The sequence below is a fragment of the Trichosurus vulpecula genome, chromosome 7 (assembly GCF_011100635.1).
Source record: "Trichosurus vulpecula isolate mTriVul1 chromosome 7, mTriVul1.pri, whole genome shotgun sequence".
NCBI classification, from domain to species: Eukaryota; Metazoa; Chordata; class Mammalia; order Diprotodontia; family Phalangeridae; genus Trichosurus; species Trichosurus vulpecula.
The window spans coordinates 31,615,265-31,642,399 of record NC_050579.1 but is presented as its reverse complement, the minus strand read 5'-3'; the positions used below and the strand labels follow the sequence as shown (position 1 = coordinate 31,642,399).

At 41.1% G+C, this 27,135-nt stretch overlaps 1 protein-coding gene across 2 annotated transcripts in view; it reads right to left on the bottom strand.

The window, feature by feature from the left end:
- The window catches only part of METTL16 (methyltransferase like 16), a 46,799-nt gene extending 22,305 nt beyond the window's left edge, over positions 1–24,494 (bottom strand). Inside the window, exons 1-4 of one of the 2 annotated variants that reach the window (XM_036767800.1) lie at positions 24,362–24,494; positions 20,479–20,655; positions 20,190–20,318; positions 1,175–1,374 (exon numbers count right to left, since the gene is read on the bottom strand). In XM_036767800.1, the coding sequence (XP_036623695.1) occupies positions 1,175–1,374; positions 20,190–20,317 (328 nt within the window). In that variant the 5' untranslated portion in view covers position 20,318; positions 20,479–20,655; positions 24,362–24,494. The remainder of the gene's footprint in view (positions 1–1,174; positions 1,375–20,189; positions 20,319–20,478; positions 20,656–24,361) is intronic. The other variant, XM_036767801.1, reaches the window with a different exon arrangement.
- Positions 24,495–27,135: the final 2,641 nt, after the last annotated feature.

Sequence of the window (27,135 nt, the reverse complement as noted above, 5' to 3'; positions counted from 1 at the left end):
TGAATTATGGAGGGGACAAATGGAGGCAACAAAGGAGAAAAGGAGGGAACAATAAATAGCAAGTTTCTATCTGCAGAATTAGAGCAACCTCTGCTTGATGAGGGCGGATAAACATTAACAAATGCCTGAAGTCTATATTTTCTCTCTTAATAATGACACTCACTTTTTCCTCAGTGATTACAGGACCCTAATCAGACCAAATCCGATTCCAGCAAAGTGGCCCCCTTCCATATTGTCCCCACCCTGTCCCCCACAACATGTTTTATAGAAATAGCTGAAACACATTCTGCAGGTGTTCCCTCATGGTGTCCTTAAAGGGTCTGAGGTATGATTAAAATCAAACCCAGGGGCCAAGATCTTCAAGTTTACTGAAAATTTAGGAAGTCAGTCATCTATAATGAATGTGACACATCCATTTGGCTCAATGTAAACCTATTTCAAAGTTAAGAAGATAAGATCCACTTGCCCATCAGAGACTGATTTCCAATAGCGATTCTATATTTGAAAGTAGAATTTTAAAGTTCTTTAATCAAGCTTTTTTTTTTTTTTTTTTAAATAAAGGACCAGAACAAGTTAAAGGAGAAAAAGGCAAAACAGTGGAATGGGCTGGAGATGACAAATGGACAATACATTTACCTTATCTCCATCTCCCTCTACTACTTCCTCCTGAAACTAATTCACCCTGGAGGTCTTCTGAAATGTAAATGCTTATAAAATGCTCATAAAGCAAACAAGCAATGTTCATTTTATGTACTATAATTCCACTAGTTCTATTTTAATTTATTCTATACAAATGATCATTCAAAGTGTCCTGAAAGGTTACTTTACAGGCCCATACGATATTTTAGTAAATGCACATCTAGCTAAAATTCCAACTGGATTTCTTTCAGTGAATCTAAATCCCAAGAACACAGTGAAAGATAATGAATGTTCAAACTAATAAGGACAATGAAAAAGTAGAGAAACCACCAAGTTTCTCATCTTCATTCTCAAGGCTTTTGTTCTAGAATCTCACGTGTCTGCTCAAGTGAAATCAATGGCAAGAAAAGCCCAAGTGTCGCCGATTGAAGAGAGATCTCAATGGTCAATTTCTTTAACAAACACTCAGCAGAGAAGCTGGTAAAGAAACACTGTATGAAACCTCCAAGCAAGAACTGAAGAGAAAGGGTGATACCGATGTCAATCCCCCGGCGGAGGGCACTCCTGGCCGGGTCCCAAGGGCCAATCAGATCTTCTACCCAGTGGATATAGTTGAGTCGCAGAGGAACTGTAGGGATGAGCCTTTCCAATGGGATATCAATGGAAAGCCCAAAGTCCTCCTTCAAGAGAGTGCAAGTCAAAGCTCGGACAGCTTCAGGGTCCTTGAAGTTAAGACTGGGAGGAGAGATGCAGAAAAATGGAATTTAGTCAGGTTCCTCACACATACCACTTATCACCAAAGCCCTTAGAATTTTCTTTACAGATATCTGTCAAAATCAGGTCTGCACAACCTGTGGCCAGAAGCTTAGGGCCTCAGGCTGCTTACAGCCTGCCACAGGATTTTGGGTGGCCCTCGAAAAATGCAAAAGAAAACATCCTTTGTATGTAGAGGAAATCCTTTGGCACACCTCTTAGGCCCGCGGCTGCAGGTTGTGTAGGCCTGGTCTAAATCATGCCCCACAACACTTAGCATCCAGACAAATTTAAAAGGTACTTAAATCAGAAATCACCAATCTGCTACTGTGCTAAGCACTTTACAAATATCTTGATCCTCGCCACAAGCCTGCAAAGTAGGTGCTATTATTAACCCCATTTTACAGATGAAGAAACTGAGGCAGTTATTTCAAAGTTAAGAAGATAAGATCCACTTGGCCCATCAGAGACTGATCTTCAATAGCGATTCTATATTTGAAAGTAGAATTTTAAAGGTTAAAGTGACTTGTTCAAGCACATACAGCTAGGAAGTGTCTGAAATCACATTTGATCTCAAGTTTTTCTGACTCCAAGCCCACTATTCTATCCATCTAGCTTCTATTAACCAAATAATATTTATCGTAAGCAAGTGCCTTAATCTGCTGAAACCTTGGTTTCCTCCTCACTAAAATTAGGGTAGTAAACTAGATGATCACTAAAGTTTTTCTAATATTGTAGGATTCTCTAATTTCATAATAAGAGTTTCATATAAAATATGCATATAGACATGTACACTAATTTTATAAGAACAGTGTTTCTGAATAGATGTTTCTGAAAACAGACAGTAGAAAGTAAACAGAAACGCTAAATAATAATAAAACAAGATTTCCATGATCATTTCAGTAATGTCCTATCTTTCACCTTCCTGATGTCTGATGGCATCAAAAAAAGCAACCCTACTGTGCATAAATAGGGGCAGCCAGGTGGTACAATGGATAGAGCACTGGGCTTGGAGTCAGGAAGATCTGGATTTGAATCCAGCCTCATATACTTATTAGCTATGTGACTCTGGGCAAGTCACTTAACCCCTATTTGCCTCAGCTCCTCATCTGTTAAATGGGGGCATACTGAAGAAGGAAATGGCAAACCGCTCCAGGATCTTTGCCAAAAAAATTCCATGGACAAAAGTCTATGGGATCAAACAGAGTCAGAATGACTGAATGACTGAACTGAAAAACAAAAACAACTGTGCATAAGTGGTAGTACAATGGAATGTTAGAGTCAAAGATGATTTTTTTTAAAATAGTATAAAATACAACAAAAAAAGAATATAAGTTCCTTGAGGATAGGGCCTATTTGTTTGTTGTAACCCAGTTGGCACTTTTAAAAATGCGTTAATAGTTAAAATAGTTAAAAGTAATAAATAGTTTTAATATAGTCAAATTTAACCACAATTTCCCCAAACAAGTCCTATTCTCTCTCACCTCCATGTCTTACCTCATATATATACATATATACATAAAATGTTTTCCCTACCTTTAAAGCCCACACAAATTGGACTTCCTCCATTAAGGCTTCCCTCAACTGTACCCCCCCACAGCTGAGTATGACTCACCACAAACCACTTTTAGACCTAACAGACTAATCACGTAACACTGTGCATTATGATTGTATTGGCACACGAGATCTTTGTTTCTCCCCCACTGTCCACTCTCCATGTAGTAGGAATTCTCAAGCATACTGAATAATGGTTATGTTAATATGTTTGAAATGAGAGGAAAGTGAACAAGGCCATGAATCTGTATGAAGCTTACATAGGGACTGTAAAAATAAATTTTGAATATCCTTCTTGCAAGGCATTAAAGTGAATGGCATTATCCAGAGTGCTGGTTTTAAAACAACTAATACGGAGGGGAAGGAAGATGGGGGCATAGTGCAAAAGCAGTCTTGGGAAACTTTCAAAGATACTGGGCCCCAAAAAACCAAGGCCAAAAGAGGTCCTGGCTTTGTTTCTAAGGAATGACTGAGGACATTCAGGATAGTTACAATTACTGAAGAAAGCAGTTACTGTTAAGATACTAGGGGTTATCAACAGACAAGTGGTCAAAAGATGTAAACAAGTAGTTCTCAAAGAATTGCAAACTATTCACAACCATATGAAAGAACGCTCCAAATCACTAATAACAAGACAAAAACACATCAAAATAACACTGAGGTTTTAGACCTTACACTCTACAAACTAACGAGCAAAGATGAAAAGAGTCAACATTGGAAGAGTTGTGGTACAACAGGCACTAGTACATTGTTGGTGGAGCTGTGCATCAGTAAAACCAATTTGGAAAATCATTTAGAATTATGCAAATAAAATGATTAAAATGTCCACACTCTTTGACCATTACTAGTCTTATACTCCAAGGAGGTCACTAATAAGAAGTCCTCATATACACCAAAACATTTATAGCAGCATTTTTGGTGACAAAAAAGTACTAGAAAGCCTCACTGATTAGGGATGGATTAACAAACTGTGGTGCACAAATGTGAAGGAACATGACTAACATGTAAGAAAGAACAAATGTTATGAATATAGAGAAGCACACAAAAGATCTACATGAACTGACCAGAGGGGAGGAAGCAGAGCCAAGGATACAAAAGACACAATGGGATGACTACCGTGTAAACCTAAAAAGCCAAAAGCAAATGTTGTAAAATTATAAAGAATAAGAAAGTCTTAAAGGGAGAAAGTCAAGAAGACACTTTCCATCTACCCCACTGCTTTATACGGCAATAGACCCACAAGGGCTGCACATGTTTTCAGACCTTTTTCAAGGCACTGAGCAGTTATAATAATTCTTCCTCTTTCTTTTTGCTGTCTTTAAACACAATATATCAATGAAATATTTTTAAAACGGGAAAAAAAAGCTTCTAGGAGGTGCATTTATGAGTATACTAGGGAGATGGGCAGAGTACAGATGGAAAACAAAACCAAAAAACCACTGATTAATGAGACCTATTATAAAACTATCCAAAATCGTCAAATGTTCCTGTGAAGGTATCTCATCTATGTCTGTTTCTTATGATATTGTGGGCAGATTAAAAAGTAAAAAAGAGAAAAAAAAAGTCATCATCTTTTCCTGGGAAGGCACACAATCAAATATAGTCAAATCTACTTAAAAGAATAACTAAGACTCTCCTAGCAATCAAATGATCCAGATATTCAAAGATTTTGCCATGGGGAGAAAGGGAGAAGTCTTTGGGCTCCCCCATCATTTGAATACACTGTAAGCATCTCAAGTTAGATTTCACACCTAAAATAACAGAACAATGGGCCAAACCTTTGTTTAACCTTCTGAGTTAAAAGTAGAAAAATCCCAAAAAGAGTGAGGTAAATGATACAGCAATAAAAACTTATGAAACCTACAGAAATATAATATTAATTTTCAATGAAAAAGAGACTCCTCTGTGAGATCGGCTGAGTAACTGAACAAGATGGGCCAATGACATTTTTCTCTGTGGTCAAAGGGCTTCAGAGTGTGTGGGATGGATTTTACGAATCCAAAAATTAACAACAGAGGCATCTCAAGGTGAAAGTAGAAAGGAAAATTTATTACGATCCTGCAGGAAAGGGCAACCCGGACATCGAGAGGACTGGGGGTCCTCTCAGTGTCAGAGCGCACTGGACACAGAAAATTGGGGTGTTTATATAGGTCCCTAACCGCAATTCCCCCTCCCAACCTCCTTCCTCTCAGCTTGCAGACGTAAGCTTTGAGGGTACAATCTAGACGCGATAAATCTACCCAGGGATAATGGCAAGGAACAAACAGTATGGTTATTTTTACAAGCAGGAGACAGTCATAAACTTCCCACCATCCTTGTTTCATTCTACTATCAACCTCAAGGTAGTAAATCTGTCTTAAATGACAATGACGATTAAACAAACAGTTCGGTTATCGGTGACAGGCAGGAATTAGTTGTTAGTTACCTAATCTTGCACATCTATATTGCACCTGGCTTTTCGGCTTTCCATCCATTCTTCCCCAAACAGAGGTTCTCTTATCTTGGGGTCAATGTACAGGGGGTGAGTATCCTGTGTCTTATCCTTATCCTCGGAGAATTTTATGGTTGCTGACTTATTCACCTCAACCCTTCTTTCTTTCAGGCCTCTCGCCATTAGGTAAATACACAGGACCTGTTCTTAACCTTGGGGGCCTTATGGTCACTAGCTAGGCTTGTGGAAAGGAAAATATCTAAGTAGAGAAATGGGACTCACTATCCTACTTATTTCTATTTATTTAATTTGTTCCCTTTTATGAGAGGTCTTCACTCATCCCACACAAGAGGTATGTGTTTATATACAGAAAGAAAGGCCTGTAGGGTTAACTCACTATGACACCATCATCCAAGAACAGTAAAAGGAATGGGCTTTACTTGCTCTACAGCAGCTACCCATTTTATCATGCTACCTCATTACTTCCTACAATAAGCAAATAAAAAGAAAATACAAATACAAAGACAATTATTGTTCAAGGATCAAAGATGTCAGATTTGGAATTTTAAAAAATCATTTGGTCATAAATACAACAAAAGACCTAACACATGGTCCGTCTAAGGACAAGTACAAAGAACCTCAAAACTGTCTTATCTCATGACTCTCTCCCACCTCAAAGATAACAAGGAGTTAACATTTCTGAAGTGGAACACTTTGGGGAATTCTTTTCAGAGGCAGAATATGAAAGTCCAAATAAAAGAAGTACAACACATTTTTTTTTCAAATACGTACCCCCGCCCATCTACTGAGGCTTTGTAAGGAGTTATAAAAAAGACAAAAGAAAAAGGATGAGTATGAACTTGGTAAAAGCAGGTGCTCCTCAACCAACTCTCTGAGGAAAAAAAGACTTTAAATCTCAGCATCTTTTTATGCCTCAACACCCACACAGCTCAATCAAGCAAGTGATTAAATGAATCATATTACAAGAAAGCAAAGCAAAATTATGCTCAATTTCTGAGACGATGCAGAATGATCACTAAATGACCGTTTTCTTAAACTAAGGCAATCCAAGGACCCTGCCCCCCCCCCAAATCCTCATAAACTGGCAAGGTAAGAATCAAATGGACCTTCCTTGGCCACACTAAAAATCAGTCAAGATTAGATTAAGTTTCTTTGGACGGGTTTTTAATTCATCACCAACAAAAGAGAAATAAAGGAGAAAAATTATTACCCTCTCTATTTTAACTGTTCAATTAAAGATAGCTCTGTCTATAGGCTATGCACTCAGTCTTCTCCTTTACTCAGCTATCATTTCATCATAAGAAGTCTCTCCTCAAGGTCACAAATGATTAAATGTGACCCTGTGATGTTTGAAAGTGTGAAGTCTTCCTATAAATGTCTTTTCTAAGAAAGATGAAACACATCATGTACCTAGGGGAAAATAATGAACTAAACTGGACCAGTTTATTTTTAAGCCAGTAATTAAGGCACAAGATAGGCTGGCCTTCCCCGATGTCTACATCCCTTCCCCCCCATTACTCTAGCCCACTTCAATCCTGCTCCTCAGAGTAAAGAACATTCAGATATTCAAAGGTCTTTCTTTAGTCAAGTTCAGTACAGATGGCCCTACATTCAAGAATAGTTGTGCTCAGGAGAGGAGGGAACTGGGAAGAACAGAAATAGGCACAGACCATGCCAGAAAACGGATCTGAAAATGCCAGTGTGAATCAGCTGGCCTCCTATGGCAAGAAGCAGCCAGCCAGATACTGCTTAAGTGAATGAAGCCTGGCAATACTTCCAAGAGTGACAGCAGTCACCTGAAGATAACCCTGCAGCACTTAAACATTAATTACCCTGTTTCATGAGACATGTGGGTCGACACTACCAGCAATGTGATTAAGGCTTCCCTAGTTCTTCGACTCAAACCACTGTTTACATAGAGATCATTCTTACCATTCAGGGAAAGCCTACATAGAGATACATTCACCCTGGATTGTTTGGCAACACAGCACACTATTTATTAGCAAAGAAATACACTCTAAATACCACAAAGTACAAAGCACTTAGCAGAGGCTGGTGCTAAACACTAAGTCTGGTCTCTCACAATTATCCAATAACTGAAGACAGGTGGGTAAAAATAAACAAAGCACCAATCCATGGGCTTCAATTCCAAAATGTGCATCATCTTCCCCTTCCAAGAAAATGAGGATGCTAGTGTAATATTTAAGATTTGTCTTTCTGTGGGACAAATTCCAACCTTCTAACAGCACCAGTAGAACATGAAGTGTTTTTATCAAATGAACCCCCAAACGGCCCAACTACCTACACACGGGACTTCCATTTTCTTTGTATGTATGCCTTTTGTTCATATTATTCTTCACTCAGCAAAACCAAATATCCCACTGACCATGTCTAACAACATCCCATCCTCAGAGTCCCCCACTACTTTTCTTTGGGACCAAGCCTGGTAATTATGATCACTCATTCTGGGGTTTGAAGCCATTTTTTATCACATATTTAAAGAAGAGAATCAAAGGAACTAAAGTTAGCTGGAATCAATCTCTATTGCTTATCACAAAGTAACTTACTGTCAACAGAATCTCCTGTGTCAGTATTTCCTTAAGAGTATTTCCATGCCCCAAAGTAGAAATATGAGAAAATATTCCCATCCCACTCATTTGCAAAAGTGAGAAGTCCACAGGTATGGGAATACTGCACGTATTCAGATTTTTAAAAAATATATTGGTCTAATTTGCTTATTTTTTTCTTCTTTTCTTTTAAAAAAATATTCTTTGTGATAAGGGGTGGCTTGGAGGAGGGAAGGGGAGAGACAGTGAAGCAAATTTAGGTGAAATAAAAACAAAAAATTTCATTTAAAAATTAAGGACTTGCTTTAGTAATATTCCAAGTATGGAGGTACCTCTAGACAATCTGCATTTCTGTTATCCAAGGAAAATATGACAATCACTATAATACTGTGGAAACTGTACCCCAAGTCATAAGCCAAGGCCACTCTCAGATTCCTGTTCCACCTCCTACCCCACTCCCTTCAGTTCATTAGAATATCACTAAGGAGCTAAAAATGGTAGCTGCCAAACTGCATTAAACAACCCTCCGGGGCACTTAAAAAAAAAAAAAGCTGCAGGGGCTGGGTCAGTAGGCTCCTGGAAATCAATTAAGTCATACCTTCCTATCTTTCCCACAGTTGGCCAGGGCTGGGTGAATGGTAGGAGATGCCCCCATGGGTTACCATTCTTTTCTGAGTTACTGTCAACAAGCTCATAGACTTAAGCATCTAATTGCTGCAGTCAGACACAATTGTTACACGGTAGTTCCCATATCTCCACACACAAGTAAATGAAGAGCTTTCAGGTCTACACTACCCCAGGCAGTTTTTATGCCTCATTCAGAAGAGAAATTTTTTTCTTTTTTTTCTTTGCCCCATGCTCCCCACCTACCTCCCCAAAGAATGAAGCTACTACCTCTTCTAAAGGACTAGTGGGTGGTCTAATATGAATTTTCCTGCTTTTATTAGCCAGGCCTACTATAAAAGGTTTATTTTGATATATGTGAAACAGCTAAATCAAGGAAAAGGTTCTGACAAACTAGGCTGAAAGAATGTAAATCCCTTGAGGGCAAGGACTGATTTTTAGTTTCTGGCATTACAATTCCAACACTTAACACAGTTCAGGGCACATATCAGATACTGATAAATGTTTACTGAAATAAACTCTGAAATGAACACTCGAGCAATGCAGAGAATGACAAATATACAAAGTGGAAAGTGATTACGAAGCCAGTCTGTCTCCACAAAAAGTACAGAACCACAGAGAAAGGGTGGGTTTCATGCACTAGGAAGGATTAGGCTTGACAAGAGGGAAAACTTTCCTGGCCATGAAGGATGTTAGGGGAACTCCTGGAAGCTAAAGCAACCCTTGACTTACCCTGCCCCCCTGAATAAACTGTTAATATAGAACATGTGGCGAGAATTAAATGTTATTGATTCCACTGTCATGTCTTCCCTGTGAAATCACGGTTAAGCACCTATAATTTTTTTCTTTAATTGTTGGTTCTGAGACATTTGGTCAATGGGTACTATGAGGAGACTCAGACTCACACCTAAAGTAAAAGGTCACAAGAGATGGGCTCTGACCTCAGGATCCTATATATGGTGGGTGTACATAAGGCTGGAAAGTCCAATAACCTGCCAACTTTGTACTGGGAGAAGGCTCAATCAATCTAGGGTGCCTTAGCCAAAGTGGCAGCAGGTTCTCCAGATGAGCTTGGTATCTAAGCTGTCCAGCACCATTCAGAGTTCCACAGGGGCTGCCCTTTTCCCCACATCCCTTCCTCCCCCTTCCAGGCACACACAGCTCGCCCGAGGCCCAGAGACAACTTGACTTGAGGAAGTGAACAATGTTGTGAACAATGACAAACCACAGGCCAGTCCTCACTGCCAGCATGGCAGGAATTATGTCTGGAAAACTGTGCAGCACTTAGAATAATCCCAAGTGGCTACTCCCCACAAAAACCCACCTTGTAATACACATTATTCCAATAGTGCCATAAGGTTACAAATAACAAGATGCGACAATCTCCAAATAATTCAACTCGAAGGTAGTCTAAATGGCAATAGAAAGACTGCCAGATACGCTAAATATGCTAGGCATATTAGGCTGCAACCAATTACTTGGAATGGTCTGCGATCAGGAATGGCGTAAAGGAGAAAACTATCCGGGAACTGTATCACCAGATAGGGAGCATGCGGTGAGTGACAGGTAACATTGGGCAGACAACCTGAGCCATGCATTCTTAGCCAAGAAACAGTCAAAGATCTGGGGAAAGGCCTCCACTGCTGGGGAAGTCTTCTATGGGGGATTTATGGAAGGACAGGAATGAGATTCCCACAGACCCAATGGGGCCATGGGGAGTGTAAAAGGAGCCCCCACATCCACGAGTCCATGCATCCATCAAAGTTCCACAGCATCTCCAGCACAGGATTATCCACAGGGTAGGCATTTAATAAAGATTTGCACAATTAAATACATTCTTCATGACAGGAGAAAGAGCCAATCTTGGTTAGCAGCATCTTAGCACTCCTACTGACAGGCCTACAGTGTCAGAGAACTCTTATGATCAATTCTGTAACCGAATTTGGATTTTTTTATTTGCCCTAGTTTATGTTTAATTCAATATATTACTGAACTTTTGGACAAAAATCCTTGCTAAAGCAAGGCTTCTCTAAAATCACCATGGACAAAGTATTGGCTGAATTCTTCTCCCCCCACAGTGGGGCCTGGGCCACAGTGAAGTGCCCGGTCCCTCTTCCTATCCTTTCTTGGGAACCAAGGTCATGAATTTGTACTGTGGGCGCAGGCAGCGCAGCATTTGTAGAATGGGGCCAGGGACAGGAGATGCCATTTTGCCCCATGGATTACTTCCTGAGAAGGATTGTTTAGCTCCAAAAGTTACAAAACGTGTTTAAGAAGGTTAAAGGGGGAAACTCCAGCAACTAAAAAGCATAAAGATACTTTCTGCTTATTTCCAGTCTTCCTACCACTCAGGTCTGGTCTTACAGAATCACTTCAGCCACCTTACCATCCAGGATAGCCCACTTCTCATTCTTCACTTGCTCTTCAGTCCTACAAGCTGCTCCACGCATCCCTGTCCCTCTTCTTACACATACCTGAAAGCTTCTTATCCCTTTCCAGATGCATAAAGAGTCTCCAATATTTATGCAGGTCATCTGAGCAGATCCAGATGGCACACACCACAGAACATTGTGCTGGGGAATGCTTGTAGCTTATTTAAAGAAACAAAACAACAGGATCTCTCTCTCTCTCTCAAAAAAAAAGCAGTTTTACAGACTGTTCCTGCGGAAGCTCCAATATTACGAAGCTTTTGTATTTCAGTTGGATATTCATTCAAATGACATGAAGGTTAAAAAGTATCTTCAATAGATTCAATTCAATAAATATTTCCTACACCTACTATGCGCAAAGTCCTGAGCTGAGCACTACAGAGGTTAGAGCAATGACAAAGAAACAGGTATCTTCCCTCAAAAAGCTTACAATCTGGTAGTAAAATCAGATAAAGTACATAAACAAGCAGGACACAGAGCAGACTGTAAGTGCCAGAAGAGAGGTATGAAGAAAAAGTGTTATGATGGGGAGGGAGCAATCACATCCAATTTAGGGGCACAAGAGAAATCAGGAAAGGCTTCATCACAAATGTAACTGCTGAAGTGGGCCTTTGAGGAAAGGGAGGCTTTTTTTTAAAATTTAATTTATTTAATATATTTAGTTTTCAGCATTGATTTTCACAAGAGTTTGAATTACAAATTTTCTCTCCATTTCTACCCTCCCCCCCATTCCAAGATGGTGTATATTCTGGTTGCCCCGTTCCCCAGTCAACCCTCCCTTCTGTCACCCCACTCCCCTCCCATCCCCCTTTCCCTTCTTCTCTTGTAGGCAAGATAGATTTCTACGCCCCATTGCCTGTGTATCTTATTTCCTAGTTGCATGCAAAAACTATTTTTGTTTGTTTTTGAATGTCTGTTTTTAAAACTTTGAGTTCCAAATTCTCTCCCTTCTTCCCTCCCCGTCCATCCTCCCTAAGAAGGCAAGCAATTCAACATAGGCCACATGCTTATCATTATGTAAAACCCTTCCATAATACTCATGTTGTGAAAGACTATGTTTTGTTCCTTCCTAACTTATCCCCCTTTACTGAATTTTCTCCCTTGACCCTGTCCCTTTTCAAAAGTGTTTGTTTTTGATTACCTCCTCCCCCTGTCTGCCCTCCCTTCTATCGTCTCCCCCTTTTTTATCTTCTTCCTCCTTCTTTCCTGTGGGGTAAGACACCCAATTGAGTGTGTATGGTATTCCCTCCTCAGGTCAAATCCGATGAGAGCAAGATTCACTCATTCCCCCTCACCTGCCCCCTCTTCCCTTCCTATAGAACTGCTTTTTCTTGCCACTTTTATGAGAGATAATTTACCCCATTCTATCTCTCCCTTTCTCCCTCTCTCAATATATTCCTCTCTTATCCTTTAATTTTATTTTATTTTTTTAGATATTATCCCTTTGTATTCAACTCACCCTGTGCCCTGTCTATATATATATATATACATACACCTACATACACATATGTATACACACACACACACGTATGTATATATGTGCTTATTCCTTTCAGCTGCTCTGATACTGAGGTCTCATGAATCATACACATCATCTTTCCATGTAGGAATGTAAACAAAACAGTTCAACTTTAGTTAAGTCCCTTATGATTTCTCTTTCTTGTTTACCTTTTCATGCTTCTCTTGATTCTTGTGTTTGAAAGTCAAATTTTCTATTCAGCTCTGGTCTTTTCACTGAGAAAGCTTGAAAGTCCTCTATTTTATTGAAAATCCATATTTTGCCTTGGAGCATGATACTCAGTTTTGCTGGGTAGGTGATTCTTGGTTTTAATCCTAGCTCCACTGACCTCCGGAATATCATATTCCAAGCCCTTCAATCCCTTAATGTGGAAGCTGCTAGATCCTGTGTTGTCCTGATTGTTTTTCCACAATACTCAAATTGTTTCTTTCTGGCTGCTTGCAATATTTTCTCCTTGATCTGGGAGCTCTGGAATTTGGCAACAATATTCCTAGGAGTTTTCTTTTTGGGATCTTTTTGAGAAGGTGATCAGTGGATTCTTTCAATTTCTATTTTACCCTCTGGCTCTAGAATATCAGGGCAGTTCTCCTTGATAATTTCTTGAAAGATGATATCTAGGCTCTTTTTTTGATCATGACTTTCAGGTAGTCCAATAATTTTAAAATTATCTCTCCTGGATCTATTTTCCAGGTCGTGGTTTTTCCAATGAGATATTTCACATTGTCTTCCATTTTTTCATTCCTTTGGTTCTGTTTTATAATATCTCGATTTCTCATAAAGTCACTAGCTTCCACTTGCTCCAATCTAATTTTTAAGGTAGTATTTTCTTCAGTGGTCTTTTGGACCTCCTTTTCCATTTGGCTAATTTTGCCTTTCAAGGCATTCTTCTCCTCTTTGGCTTTTTGGAGCTCTTTTGCCATTTGAGTTAGTCTTTTTTTTAAGGTGTTGTTTTCTTCAGTTAATTTTTCAGTATTTTTTTGGGTCTCCTTTAGCAAGTCATTGACTTGTTTCTCATGGTTGTCTCGCATCCTTTTCATTTCTCTTCCCAATTTTTCCTCTACTTCTCTAACTTGCTTTTCCAAATCCTTTTTGAGCTCTTCCATGGCCTGAGACCAGTTCATGTTTTTCTTGGAGGCTTTTGTTGTAGGCTCTTTGACTTTGTTGACTTCTTCTGGCTGTATGTCTTGGTCTTCTTTGTCACCAAAGAAAAATTCCAATGTCTGAGACTGAATCTGGATGCGTTTTTGCTGCCTGGTCATGTTCCCAGCCAACTAACTTGACCCCTGAGTTTTTTGTCGGGGTATGACAGCTTGCAGAGTTAAGAGAACTATGTTCCAAGCTTGGGGGATGAGCCAGCTCTGCCACACCAGCACTCCTTCCCCAAGAACCCCCAACCTGGACTGGACTTAGATCTTCAGCAGGCTCTTCACTCCTGCTCTGATCCGCCACTTAATTCCTCCCACCAAGTAAGCCTGGGGCTGGAAGCAACTGCAGCTGTAGTTCTGTAGGTGCCCCACCTCTGCTGCCCCCAGGGTGGTAGCCAAACCTCAAACTCCTTCCATTCCCGCAGCTTTTCCCACTAACCTTCTCTGTTGTCTTTGGTGTTGTGGGTTGAGAATTCTGGTAACTGCTGCAGCTCACTGATTCTGGGCGCTATGGCATGCTCCGCTGGGTCCTGGTCTGGTTGGCCCTCGCCGCCCATGCTGGGCTCTGCTCTGCTCCGCTCCCAGCTCCATGTGGGATAGACTTCACCCAGAGACCATCCAGGCTGTCCTGGGCTACAGCCCTGCTCCCCTCTGCTATTTTGTGGGTTCTGCAGTTCTAGAATTGGTTCAGAGCCATTTTTTATAGGTTTTTGGAGGGACTCGGCAGGGAGCTCACGCTAGTCCCTGCTTTCCAGCTGCCGTGTTGGCTCCGCCCCGGATACTGTGTCCTCTCCTCTTGCAGTTCTGAGAGCTCAGAGCCATTTTTTATAGGTTTTTGGAGGGACTCGGCAGGGAGCTCATGCAAGTCCCTGCTTTCCAGCCACCATCTTGGCTCCGCCCCAAAAGGGAGGCTTTCAAAAGGCAGAGAAGGTGGTGAAGGGGATTAAAGGTAATAGGAATAAGACATGGAAAAGTACTGAGTGTATTTAGAGAACAATGAATAAGATGATTTTAGAGGAGCAGAGGGACATAGACAAGTAGAGATAAGGCTAGAAAGGAAGACTAGGGACGTGGAAATCCTTAAATACCAGGCTGAATTGCATTCAGTAAGCATTCAGGAATCAATTAAAAAAAATTTTGAGCTGGGATGCGACATAAAGAAAACTATGCTTCAGGAAGATTAATCTTGTTCTGTTGGACAGATACCAGAAGACTCTAATGAGTTAGGAGATGATTCCAGTAACCCAGGTGTAAAGGGCCCCAGTCCTGAACTCAGATATAGCAGGGGAACAGAAAAGACAAGATGAGTGTAAAGTGAGAATCTGAAAGACGTAGCAACTGACTAAATGTGGAAGGTAAAAGGAAAAGAAATCAAAACTGTTTCTAGAGCCTCGGGGCTAAGTAATGAGGGATGGTGAATTCCATGAACAGAGATAAATGCAGATGAAGTGATTTTGTTTTTGGAATAATTCTGTTTCTCTGAACTACTCAATATGCAGCTACCTTTAAAGCTGAAGGTAATGAATAAAGCTGAAACCTCAGTCCATCACCTATGTCAGCAAAGCAGGTTAGAGAAGGAATATAAAAAGTTCCTATAGAATCAATGATTCACATCAGATGTCTCTGTTGTGTTTTTTTATTCCCAGAAAGCCTTGGAAAAGGAGCATTCCCAAAAGGAAAAGTGAATGAGTGTAAGAAAAATTGTTCAAAATACATTATTTTTCTTGTAGTTCAAAGTAACACATTCCAATGTTAAAGGTTTTAATTGTGTGGTATATTCTAAGCCATACGGTCTAATTTTTTCGATCTGAAAATTAAGCAGCTGAAAAATCTAGAAATGTTCGTTTACTTTTTTTTTCTTTCAGTCTTGGAAAAACCATTGATTGCTTTGATCTAAATAAATCTGTGAGGTGAAAGTATTTCTTACCATCCTACTGACATCAGAATTCCTTTAATCAGAAGCAAAATACATTGGACTGTCAAAGGAAGAACACCTCCAAATAGTTAAGATCTAGAGAAGCACAAACCAGCCAACTTGGGGAATCTTCTAAGCTGCCCAAATATCAAAGCCCAGGGCACCGGCAGGAGCTGAAAGCCAACTGCAAACTCTCAGTCCTTTCTCCATCATAGGAAAAGTAAGACCATATCCAAGTTTTACTTATGGCCATAAGCCAGGTGTCTACAATTTAAAAGGCATACATATTATCCTAACTGTTCCCACACACATCTCAAAAGTCATTCTGCCTTTGCAAATCTGTGCAAAAGGGCAATTTGTGAAAGTCAAAGAAATGGCCAGAAAAAAAAACCACCTAAGGATCTGAACTGAATTGGGATCCAAATCATTTACTACACCAATAAAAAAAATTGGAAGAGAACTAGATCAGGTACTTTTCACAGCTATGTCTAGGGGGATAGTTCTTAATCAAACAAGAGTTCAAGGCAAACACAGAAGATATAATAATTTCAATTATAAGAGGTTGAAAAGCACTTGCAAGAACAAAATCAATATATTCAGGATGAAGGAAGTTGATAATTAAGGAATAAAAATCCTTTGCATTTAATGTCTCAGATAAGGGCCTGATATTAAAGATCTAAGAAATTAACACACCTACGTTGGAACAAGAATCATTCCCTAATGGATAGTGGTTAAAGCAAACAACAATTCTCAAAAGAAGAACTGCAAACTACTAACAACCATATGAAAGACTGCTCCAAATCACTAAGAAGAGAAATATAAACCAAAACAACTCTGAGTTTTACTTCACACCCAGCAAGGTGTCAAGGACAATAAAAGGTAGAAATAAACATTGCAGGGACCGGGGAAAGATAGGCAAACTAAAATACTCTTGGTGGAGCTAAGAATTAGTACAACCATTCCAGAAAATAATTTGGAGTTATGCTCAAGAAGTGACTAACATGTTCATTCCCTTTGAATATATGCTATACATACACATGTGTGTATCTATGTGTGTACACACACACACTCTCTCTCTCTCTCTCTCTCTCTCTCTCTCTCTCTCTCTCCATGAAGGTTAAAAAAAAGTCCCACTTATACCAAAATTATTTATAAAACCATTTTTTGTGGTAGAAGAATACTGGACACAAAGTAGGGGTGCACCAACTGGGGAATGGTTAAACAAAGCAGTAAGTGAATATAAAGGAACAGAAGTCTCAAAATTCAAAGAAGATTAAGAAGTCTTATATGAACTGATGCAGAGTAGAAGAAGCAGGACAAGGAAAACAGTAAGACTGTGACAACCACGTAAAAAAAAAAAACAACAACCAAAGCCTTGAATGGTGGATTATTATGATAGCCAAGCTAATTCCATAGAGAAAGCCAGTGCCCTCCCTGCTGCCTTCGCAGAGGGCTGCTGAGCCTGTGAAATGCTGTAAGCACTGTCAGTCTCATCGGACATTATTATTTTTGCTAAACTACACTCTTTTCTCTTTTCCTTTCTGTCTTTATTTCTTGTTATAAAGGACTGCTCAATGGCAGAGGAGGGTGAATATATCTGGAAATAAAGGTGATATAAAAACAAAAGCTGCTCATAACATTTTAGTAAATAATGAAAACAAGCTAAGTTAGGAATAGGTCATTTTTCCCAGGACCAGAGCAGGAGCAGGGGCAGGGAAGAGGCTGGAATATTAGAAATGAGCTATTGATCTTAATACCACCTCCCAGGTGTGCACGCATGTATACACATACACACACACACACACAGAGCCATCCTCAGTCCCTTTCCCTCTGGCTAAAGTTCCACCCCATGTACTCCAACCCTTTGCTCCAGTCCTCACCATCACCACAGCAGACTCTGATAGTTCACATTAGCCCCTCTGACCTCTCCATCAAAACAGGAAAAGCTCAAAATAGTCAACCTCACTCCACCACAGAAATGAAACTGCTTATCAAGATGATACAGAAGTCACCCCAGTCGTGACACTATTATCAACAATAACCATGAGCACCTGAGGACATAGAGGGGAACAATCAAAAGAATGAAACAGATCATGCATGGCTGATGGGATTCCATCTCACGCCTCACAGAAAGCCACAGTTTGAGCTACTGAAATTCAAGGGACTCAATTGTGGATTGACTCTGTAGTCTCTATATACATCACAGATGGAAATGTAAGAGGTAGGAAACAAACTCAGGGAAAATAAAAAATTCTCTTTACCTATCTGTCAGTGCTTCCGTGGGCTAGCTGATGTCATGGTAGATGGTCCACTGAAGAATACCAGGACAGGTGTTCGTGTCCTACTTGTACAGCATCAATGCTGCTGATTAAGCTTAGAGATGTCAGGAGTTGTTTCATTTTTGTCTTTGTATTCCAAGCTTCTAGCCCAGTACTTGGCCCAAAAGACCAAGTTCATTACTGGCTTGGATAACTTATGCACCTTCTTTCTAGTCAATAGATAGAATGCAAAATATTGACTAGGATAGGAGAGACAAACGCATACTCTCAAGAGTAACCAGGCAAGAATGTCGACTGCAGGGGTGGGCAGATTTCCTACCAAGGGTGAAATGGTAGTACTACCTTCAGATAAGGTGGCTAATGAATTGCCATTCTGGAGGTAGTATGTGCATGTACTGGTGCCAAGTTCTAATTTTAGCTTTGATACAAACTGGATAGATGGCCTACATCTCTAGACCTCAGTTTCTAACTCACAAGAGCTGCATCACTCACTTTAGTGATGGTATTTTCAGCACAAGGCAGTGGGCTAACTTGGAGGACCTTCCCTACAATCCCAGGTTCACACCCATGGGCAGTCACCTGGTCACCTCTGTACCCAGACCTCAGCGTCCCAACTTGCTTTCTCATATCCATTCTCCTCCAGCTAAGAACAGAATAGTTTCATCGTTGCTAACCTGCCATGGATGCTTAGCTTGGGCATGAACAATCAATCACTAGTCCACCTGCTGCTGACTCTTTGGTCATGTCTCATAGCACCACACACGCCAGACTCCCTTCCTTCTCATGCCTTAGTCATTCCCCACACCCCCTTTTCTCCTCTATTCGGAGTTTCAAAACCCTGATCTGGAAAATGGAGATAATATCTTAACTTCATAAAGGCAGGAGTCAGAATGGTGCTTTAAAGACTTGACTGCCCCTGAGGAAATTAATCAATCAGAATTTATAAAGTGCCTACTATATGCACTACTCGGTATTAGGAAAACAAAAAAGAAAATAATACCTACACTCAAGGACATTCTATTCTTAGTACTTAATAAACATTTGAACTGAACCAAATGAAATAATCTCCTGAGAATTGTGAACATATGGTTGGTGACAGCATTGAATCTAGGTGAATTTAAGAAAAACAAAGGATCTAGGTTTTCCTGAAAGACCGATAAAGAAAAAGCTAGGATATAAATGAGATTTCCCTCCATTCTCCTTATCTCAATGCCTAGAAAAGAAAACATGCAAAGGTGAGAAGGCCAAAGGAAAAAAATGCTGACATTTATAATATGCTTTAGGATTTACAAAATACTTTCCATTCATTGTCGAATCTGCTTTTCACAATAAAGAAGTTCCCCCATTTTTACCATTGGGGGAGCCTGAGACCCAGGGGATCAAGAGACCTGTTAGTCACATGGTGTCCAAGATAGGATTCTGACCCACTTCTCTTCTGACCACAAAGTAAACACTTTTCATTAAGCTCTGCTGTCTTTCAGGGTGGCCTCAAAACTCTTACAACTTTGTTCTTGGTGCTGTTCATCTGAAGACCCACTCACCCCTCTACAAAGACCATTGACATTTTATATATCTGGGTTTTTTGGAACATGTAGAGTCCTCCAAACTGTGAATGGACAAGTGAGATGGAGAGGGAATGAGGCAGTCTTGTCCCTATTCCTAAATTCCACAACCTCGAGGCGAACTTTAGGAAATCCCTAGTTTTTCCTTTACCAGTCCCTTGGAGAAAAAGCACAATGGTCATCCTCCTAGGAAAGTGCCAATTCAGCTCCCAGACTCCCCGATGTCTCATAATATAGAGGGAGAGGAAAGAGAAACTACTATTGCTATGAGGAACAAGCGGACTGGGTAGCTGAATCTTCCATAGATGTCATTTCTCCCTCCCCTACCACCACCAGAAACAACAGCACCACACCTCTCCTACAGCAGCAGCCACTGCCACCACCACCCCCAGGATTCCACCCACAGGCGTGAAAGCCTCACATTTCTAATCACTACATAGCTACCAGGGACAAAAAGCAGTAGTTCCTGATGTTCCCATTTAGCTTGCAGATAAAAAGAGAGAGGAGTAGGATCTTCTTGTGCAATGTCTACTACTATGATACAGGATGTTCTAAAACACACATCTCCAGCTTCAGCCAACCTCTTCTCCCCGAGAAACGATCCTGGATGCTCCCTCCCTTCCAATCATATACATGATGGCCTTGGTACATACCCATAATGTCTCCTCATCTCCAATGTATACCATATCTGAATTATGTATCACCAGGATCCCATATAAATCAAATAAACCTTGTTGGCCTCCTGACCTACCTCACTCTTCCAGTCAGATTTATCTGGACGTGCTGCTTAAAATCTGGGTACTTGGATGCCAGATATGCAAAGTCAGGAGGCTTATCCTTGTACCTGTTTCTTGCATGCATTGATTTATTCAAAGCCATCCTAAAAGAATAAAATAGTAACATTTAGTAAAACAGAGAACAAGTTATTAAAATAGTTAATATTTAATCCCATTATATCTTTGTTGATCAAATCAAAAACTAAAAATTAAATTTTAAAATATAAGTGTATCATCTTTTAAAACAAGTAAAGGGACAGCTACCTTTTTTGGAATGTCAATTTACAGGATAAGATTCAGTATCACATGTATTCCTAAGTGTTATGGTGAGATGCAGGTCATCTTCCTGGAATCAACTGATAAGGTAGAGAACAAGTGGTTCCCAACTCTGGTTTCACTATACCCCAGGTGTCTCCAACTGTCTCAAAGGGTTGAAGAAATCTATATTATGACAAAATAAAAATTCTTCAATTTATTTCAAATAGGGAAAAATACGTACAACCTAGAATTCTCAGGAGAAAGTCATAAAACCATGAACATAGTCAAGTCAAAATTCCAAAAACGCTTTCTCACTAATCTAAGAGTTAGGTGGAAGTGGATCTAAACATTGCTCCTGCCTCTATTCCAGGACTAGAGGTGGTCAAGGAAATTTGAAAGTTGGTATTTTGGGAGCTCCCTTCCAAAAAATCAGGAGGGAAGGGAGTAAGCATTTATTAAGTGTCTAATGTATGTCAGGCAATGTGCTTTATAAATATTTATAAATATAAATAATTATCTTTAATAGAATATGTTATAAATATTATCTCACTGGATCCTCAAATAATCCTGGGAGACAGATTCTATCATTATTTTCATTTTACAGTTGAGGAAAAAGAGGCAGAATAAATGACTTGGGGTCAGATTTAAACAAAAAAAAACTAAAGGTTTCTCCTTAAATTTTTCTTTTTCAGGTTTTCATATCTCCAGCTGGGAGAAAGTTGTATAAGATACTTCCTCTCACAAAGAGACTTTCTTGAGATATTAAAAGATAATTACTAATAACAAGGTAAATATTTTCAGCTACCGATTTCAGCTACTAGAAACAGTACTGTTTTTCAAGATGGTTCCCCTCCTCCCCCACCCCCCCCACCTTTTACATCACTTTAGTCCTTCAGCTATCTGCAATAGTTCAAGTCCTTATAAGTGTGGACTTATAATGATTTTTGTAAATGCAGCATTTCTTTTTTCCACAATCACTGTGTGATTTCACCTCAATCTTTTCTTTTGGGTGGGGGCAGCATTTTCCCTCTGTTGTTCTCTATAGAGACTTGGGACTGTGCCCTAGCAGGCTGGTCCCTCTTGTTCAATTTCAGTTCCATCCCCTCCCTCTCAAAGAGGGATGGATACCTCCTGGCCCCTGGCCCTGCTCTCCTTAGTTTCAACCCCTGACAGGAAGATTGTTACTGCCAATACTATCTGATGGAAAGGGTCATCAAGAGCAGGAGTGTCAAGCTCAAAGAGAAATGAGAACTACCAATATGAAAGTAAATATCCCTGAAGGCCACATATGGACTCAGTTTTTAAATGAAATATTATCTATAAATATTTCTTAACTACATTTTAATCTGGCTTGTCTGCATTGGGAGGAGAGAAGGGATAGAGTGGAACTCATGACAAAGAAAAAGATGGAAAAACAAAAGAGGATAGAGAAATACAAAATTCAACACAGAAGAAATAGTGTATAAACCCATTAAATATGGAGATTGTTTGAAGAGTAGTGAGAATGCCAGGAAGATTTCTTTTAAGCAGACCATGCAAATGGGTACATGAGGGATACTGTATAAAATTAATCAAAGTAAAAAAGGAAGGATTTTTTGAAAAAGATTGACTATCCCAAAGTAGCGTTTTCTTGTCCAACCACTATAAATTTTAGTACACCTTTCCTAGGCTGGTGCTAATGTGGCCTAAAAGGACTCAAAAATAGACCATGAAACTCGCTTCACTTTAATTTCTACCAGCTGAGAACAGGCATTACCATTCTACTTGCTGCCATCCAGCTCATCTTTTTAAGGCCAGACCAAATTTGATCTTCCTCATACAATCTTCCCCATCTCCCCAACTCAGTGATGCCCTTTCCAAGCCCACATCTCAAAAAAAAAAAAAATTGGCACCTGCATTGCTCTTCTCCTTTTACCAATTATTAGTGTGTACTGAGAGGCAGTGCAGTGGATAAAGGATCAGAGCCTAACTGACCTATCTGTGAGATCCTAGACAAGTCACTTAATCTAAGCAAAGTTCTTGGTCTGGGTTCTTACACTTTTTGGTCTCAGGACCCCTTCACACTCTCAAAAATTACTGAAGGCCTCAAAGAGCTTTGTTGACAGGGTCTACAGCTACTAGTATTTACCATACTAAAATTAAAATGCCTTAGTATTATTATGAAAATTGTTTTAACTTCATCACTTTAACCCCTGAAAGGGTCTCAGGGAACCCTAAGGATCCCTGGACCCTGCTTTAATAAGGAGAGTTGCTCCAGGAAATTTTCTAACACCACAAAAGCAGAGAAGATGTTGATCTGAATTAGTAGTTCCCTCATCCAGAAGTTCCTTATAGCTGAATCACAGTCCCTTCTCCCCTACTGTGTATATTATTTCTGTATGTGACATAAACCCTACTAGAATATAAACTCCCAAAAGACAGGGATCATGCCATAATGGCATATTTCTTAGTGTCTACTATAATGCCCTGCACATAGTGGGCATCTGATCGATGTTCCTTGAACTATTAAAAGAACTATAGCAATTAGCATATCATGGCTTTAAAGAAAATCCACATACAATAAAGTAGGTAGACACCTATGTCAGGTACCTTAAAATTCACAACTGGTTCCTGCTCCCCTCTTCCCTCCCGCCCCCTCCACTCTCCAAGAGAGTTTTTTTTTTCCAGGTTAATTTTGCAGCAAACATTTTCTTCTCCATTTATACATACTGTCTTCAAATTCTATAGGCACTTTTCACTTAAATGTAAATTCCAAAATGAAGACTAAAATCAAAAAGCTCATTTAATCATTTCTCGTAAGCAATGCCTTGTGTCAACATCTTACAAAGTAACAACTCTGTCAATTCCACACTTTCTTAACAACCCACTGAGCTGATACGCTCACCAAAGCGATTCATCTAAGTACAAACGCAGCTCTTTGGAGAAATTGGTCATTTACAGGTTTCATGGGATGCTCCACCTGATTCTTCCCCAGTCATTCTATCCAGAGACACTAAATACGCAGTGATAGTGAGACACACGGACCCTCGGAAGAGGAGGGCTCACAAAATAACGGGGCACATGTCGAAATCACGGAAGAACTGGATGAAACCTTCACCCCCCTCATTTTACAGGTGAGGAAACTAAGGCGCAGAGAGACAAAGGGGCTTGCTCAAAGGCACGGAGGGACAACAGCACATTAGAAACCAGGTTCCCTGATCCTCTAACCACATGCTTTTCGCCCAATGCAAGTTGTCTTAGTAAGACACTTAAAATCATGTTTCAAGTGAACAAATTCGGGAATTTTAAGTTTTTAATCGCCATATTTTCTTTTGCCTCACCTTGATTTCTGAGCACGTACATACTTTCCCCTCGTTAGATCCCTTATTATTCCCAAACAAGGAGAAAAAAAGCAATTCATTAAAACCAACAGCGTCAATAGCGTCCGTAAGTTACTAAAACATTGGAACTCTGGATGTTTGGTCCTCGGTGAGAGGCGCCTTCTAGGTCTCTCGGTCCGACGCGCTCGTTCTACACCCGGGAAAACTGAGAGCTCGGGTGACTTGCCCAAGGTCACCCGGGGAATCAGGGCAAGGGGCAGGATTTGAATCCAGGTCCTAGGCCGGCCTTGCCTCGATCCCTTGGCCGGGCTGGGCCGCCCGCGTCTCTCTCCCGCCCCGACCATCACTCTCGCCTTCCCTTTCGCCCGCCCTCTCCTGCGGCGGCTCCGGGGCCAGACCCCCGCCCCCCAGGCTCCGCGCCCCACTCCGGGGCCCGTCCGGCTGCCTCAGGCCGGGCCTCTGCCCCGCAGCCAGCCTCGGCCCCGCAGGCCTCTGAGGGGACGCTTCAGCAGCGTCGGCGGCGGCACGGCGCTCGGCCCGCTCATCCCCGGGCTCCAGCTGTAACCTACCCCGGTCACTCGCTCCAATATGCCGCCGCAGCCTCTACGGGCGCCCGCCACCCCTAGTAACGAACGCAAGCGCGACGCGACCAGCGCGCCGCCATCTTGTGCCGCAGGCTGAGTGGCCACGCCGCTCTCGCGAGGCTTAGTGGTCCCGAACCGAAGGGCAGAGCGGCAGCTCTCGCGAGAGCTGAGGCCCAGCTCCCCGGAGCCCGGGAATGAAAGAGGTAAAAAACGAAGTGGCCACAGGGGACCGCTAGGGGGCACTGGAGGGGAAGCACGTGGCGGGCGGAGGAAGCTGGGCTGCCATATGCGATTGTGTGAGTAACACCTAGGCTTGGATTAGCAGGCTTCCCTACCCCAGGAGCTAAGAATAAAAGGTTGTGAAATGGAATTCGGTCCAATCAGGAAGCATTTATTAAGCACTACTGTGTTCTGGGTCCAGTTCCTGTTCCGTAGCCTTCTATGCTGGGATCTAGGGATGCCAAGGCAAAAATGGAGCCCATCTTGCCCTCATGAAGCCTACGGTCAGGGGCAGCTAGTTGGGGCACTGAGTGGAGCACCTGGCCCTGGAGTCAGGAGGACTTGAGTTCAAATCCAGCCTCAGACACTTGACACCCTAGCTGTGTGACCTTGGACAAGTCACTTAACCGCAATTTCCCTGCCTTTCCCCCCTCAAAATAAAAAAAGCTTACCTTCAATTGGGGGAGTCTATATGTCAGTAGAAAGATATGGGGGCAGACTGGACCTGTGATTTCATAGGTACAGTATAGGAAACTCCCTCCACCAGGGCTGGTCTTCGCAACTTACGACACTAGCAGGATAAATCAGTTGCCCATTGTCCATCCTTACCAGGGTCCCACAGCCAGTAAGTGTCTGAACTCACAAAGATGAGTCTTCCTGACTCCAGGCCAGGCATTCTATCCACCGCACCACCTAATTGCACATAATAAGTACTTAATAAATGCTTATTTGGATTGGTTTCATGTAAATTGATTACACTTTATCAGGATGCTATTTGGTTGATGGATAGTGTTGGACCTAGAGTTAGGAAGACCTGAATTCAAATCCAGCTTAAATATATGCTACCTGTGTGACCCCGAGCAAGTCATTTAGCCTCTATTTCCTTATCTGTAAAATGGGAATAATATATCACCTATTGCCCAGGATGGTTGGCAGGATAAAATGAGATGTTTTACAAACTTTAAAATACTATATGAATGCTAGCTATTATTATTATTACCAGACTGCAAATGACTGACTGGCAACGTGGGAGTCATTTTAAGTCAGCTTTTTACATATAGTCACTACCAGTAAAGTAAAACTCAAAATCAATACCAAATTAGAAGAAAGAATAAACACAAGAAGATATGTAGCACAATTGAGGCAACTCCAACATGACCTAGTTACTGACATCAAAAACTAGGAAATGGATAAAAGAGCAGACATTGATAGAGACCATTTCTTAAGTATGAAAATCAGTCACTATGACAAAGAAACCAAACAAACATAGAAATAGCCTCGGGTAATGTCCTGCCCAGGTGGAGGGATATGGCAGCCAAAATCAACACCAGTTTAGAATATAAATTAATTTGTAATTAGAAAGGTGGTGAAAGATTAAGAACAATTTCACCTCATTAAACACTGAGAAACAGTAGAGGGAAAAGGAAGCTTACAAATATTTGTTGAGAAACCCAACTAAGCCAGGTCATTCTTTTCTGTCACGGACTTCCGAAGCCTCGTGACTACGCTCGGGGTTCCCCCCAAGCCCCAGGCCTCTGCCTAAGCAAAGGGCCTGATCTCGCGGACAATGTACGGGGCGGGAGCCGAACAAGATGGTGAATGACTCCGTTTATTATTTCAGCAAGCAGCACATTTATACCTTTAGTGACGTAGGTACATTCTTTGGTTACGTGGATGAAAGACAGGTAAAGCTAATCCACCTGGGTCCTAGGACCACCCTGACTCCGCCTACTCTCCTCCCACACTACCCAAAGCTCCCTGCGGGCAGGCAGTCCAGGCAAAGACCGGAAACTCCACGTGGTCCAAGTTCCACATGCTCTGCCAGAGGGCCGGAAGTTCCACGTGGTCAGGCAGGTCCGACCTGGAATTGCCAGGGAGGCAACAAAGGCGAGACCCCTCCTCCTGGCTCCACCCACATCCCAAAGCCCTGAGTCTATCTCAGCAGGCCCCTTGGCCTGGAGGTCTGAGGAGAGCAGGGCTCAGCTCTAACTCAGCCCGTAACACTTTTCCCTCCCTATCTCTGTCCTCTGACTTCCCTGGTTTCCTTCAGGTCCTAGCAAAAATCTTACTTTCTATGGGGGAGCCTGTTAATTCTATCCCTCTTAATTCTAGTGTATATCAGCTGTTGATTTCCAATTCATCCTGTATGCAGCTTGTTTGTATGTAGTTATTTACATATTGTCTTCTCCATTAGACTGGGAGTGCCTTGAGAGCCTCAAGTGTCTTTCACCCTTCTTTGTATCCCCAGTGCTTAGCACAGTGCCTAGCACACAATAGCACTTAATAAAGATTTATTAACTGACTAAGGGCATTTAAGAATGAAACTGGAAGGAGGACAAAAACATATAAAAGATGAAAACCATCCATAAAAATTTTTATAAATTCTTTATCCATAATAGTGGAACTCTAACATCAAAAGTCCTGGTAGGAGGCACAAGGATGTAGGAATGGTACTAAAGAAAGCAAAGATGGGAAGAGTGTGTGTGTGTTGGCAAACAAAATGGGCTCTTAGCACTCAGTTCAACCAAGTGCCCTTGAAG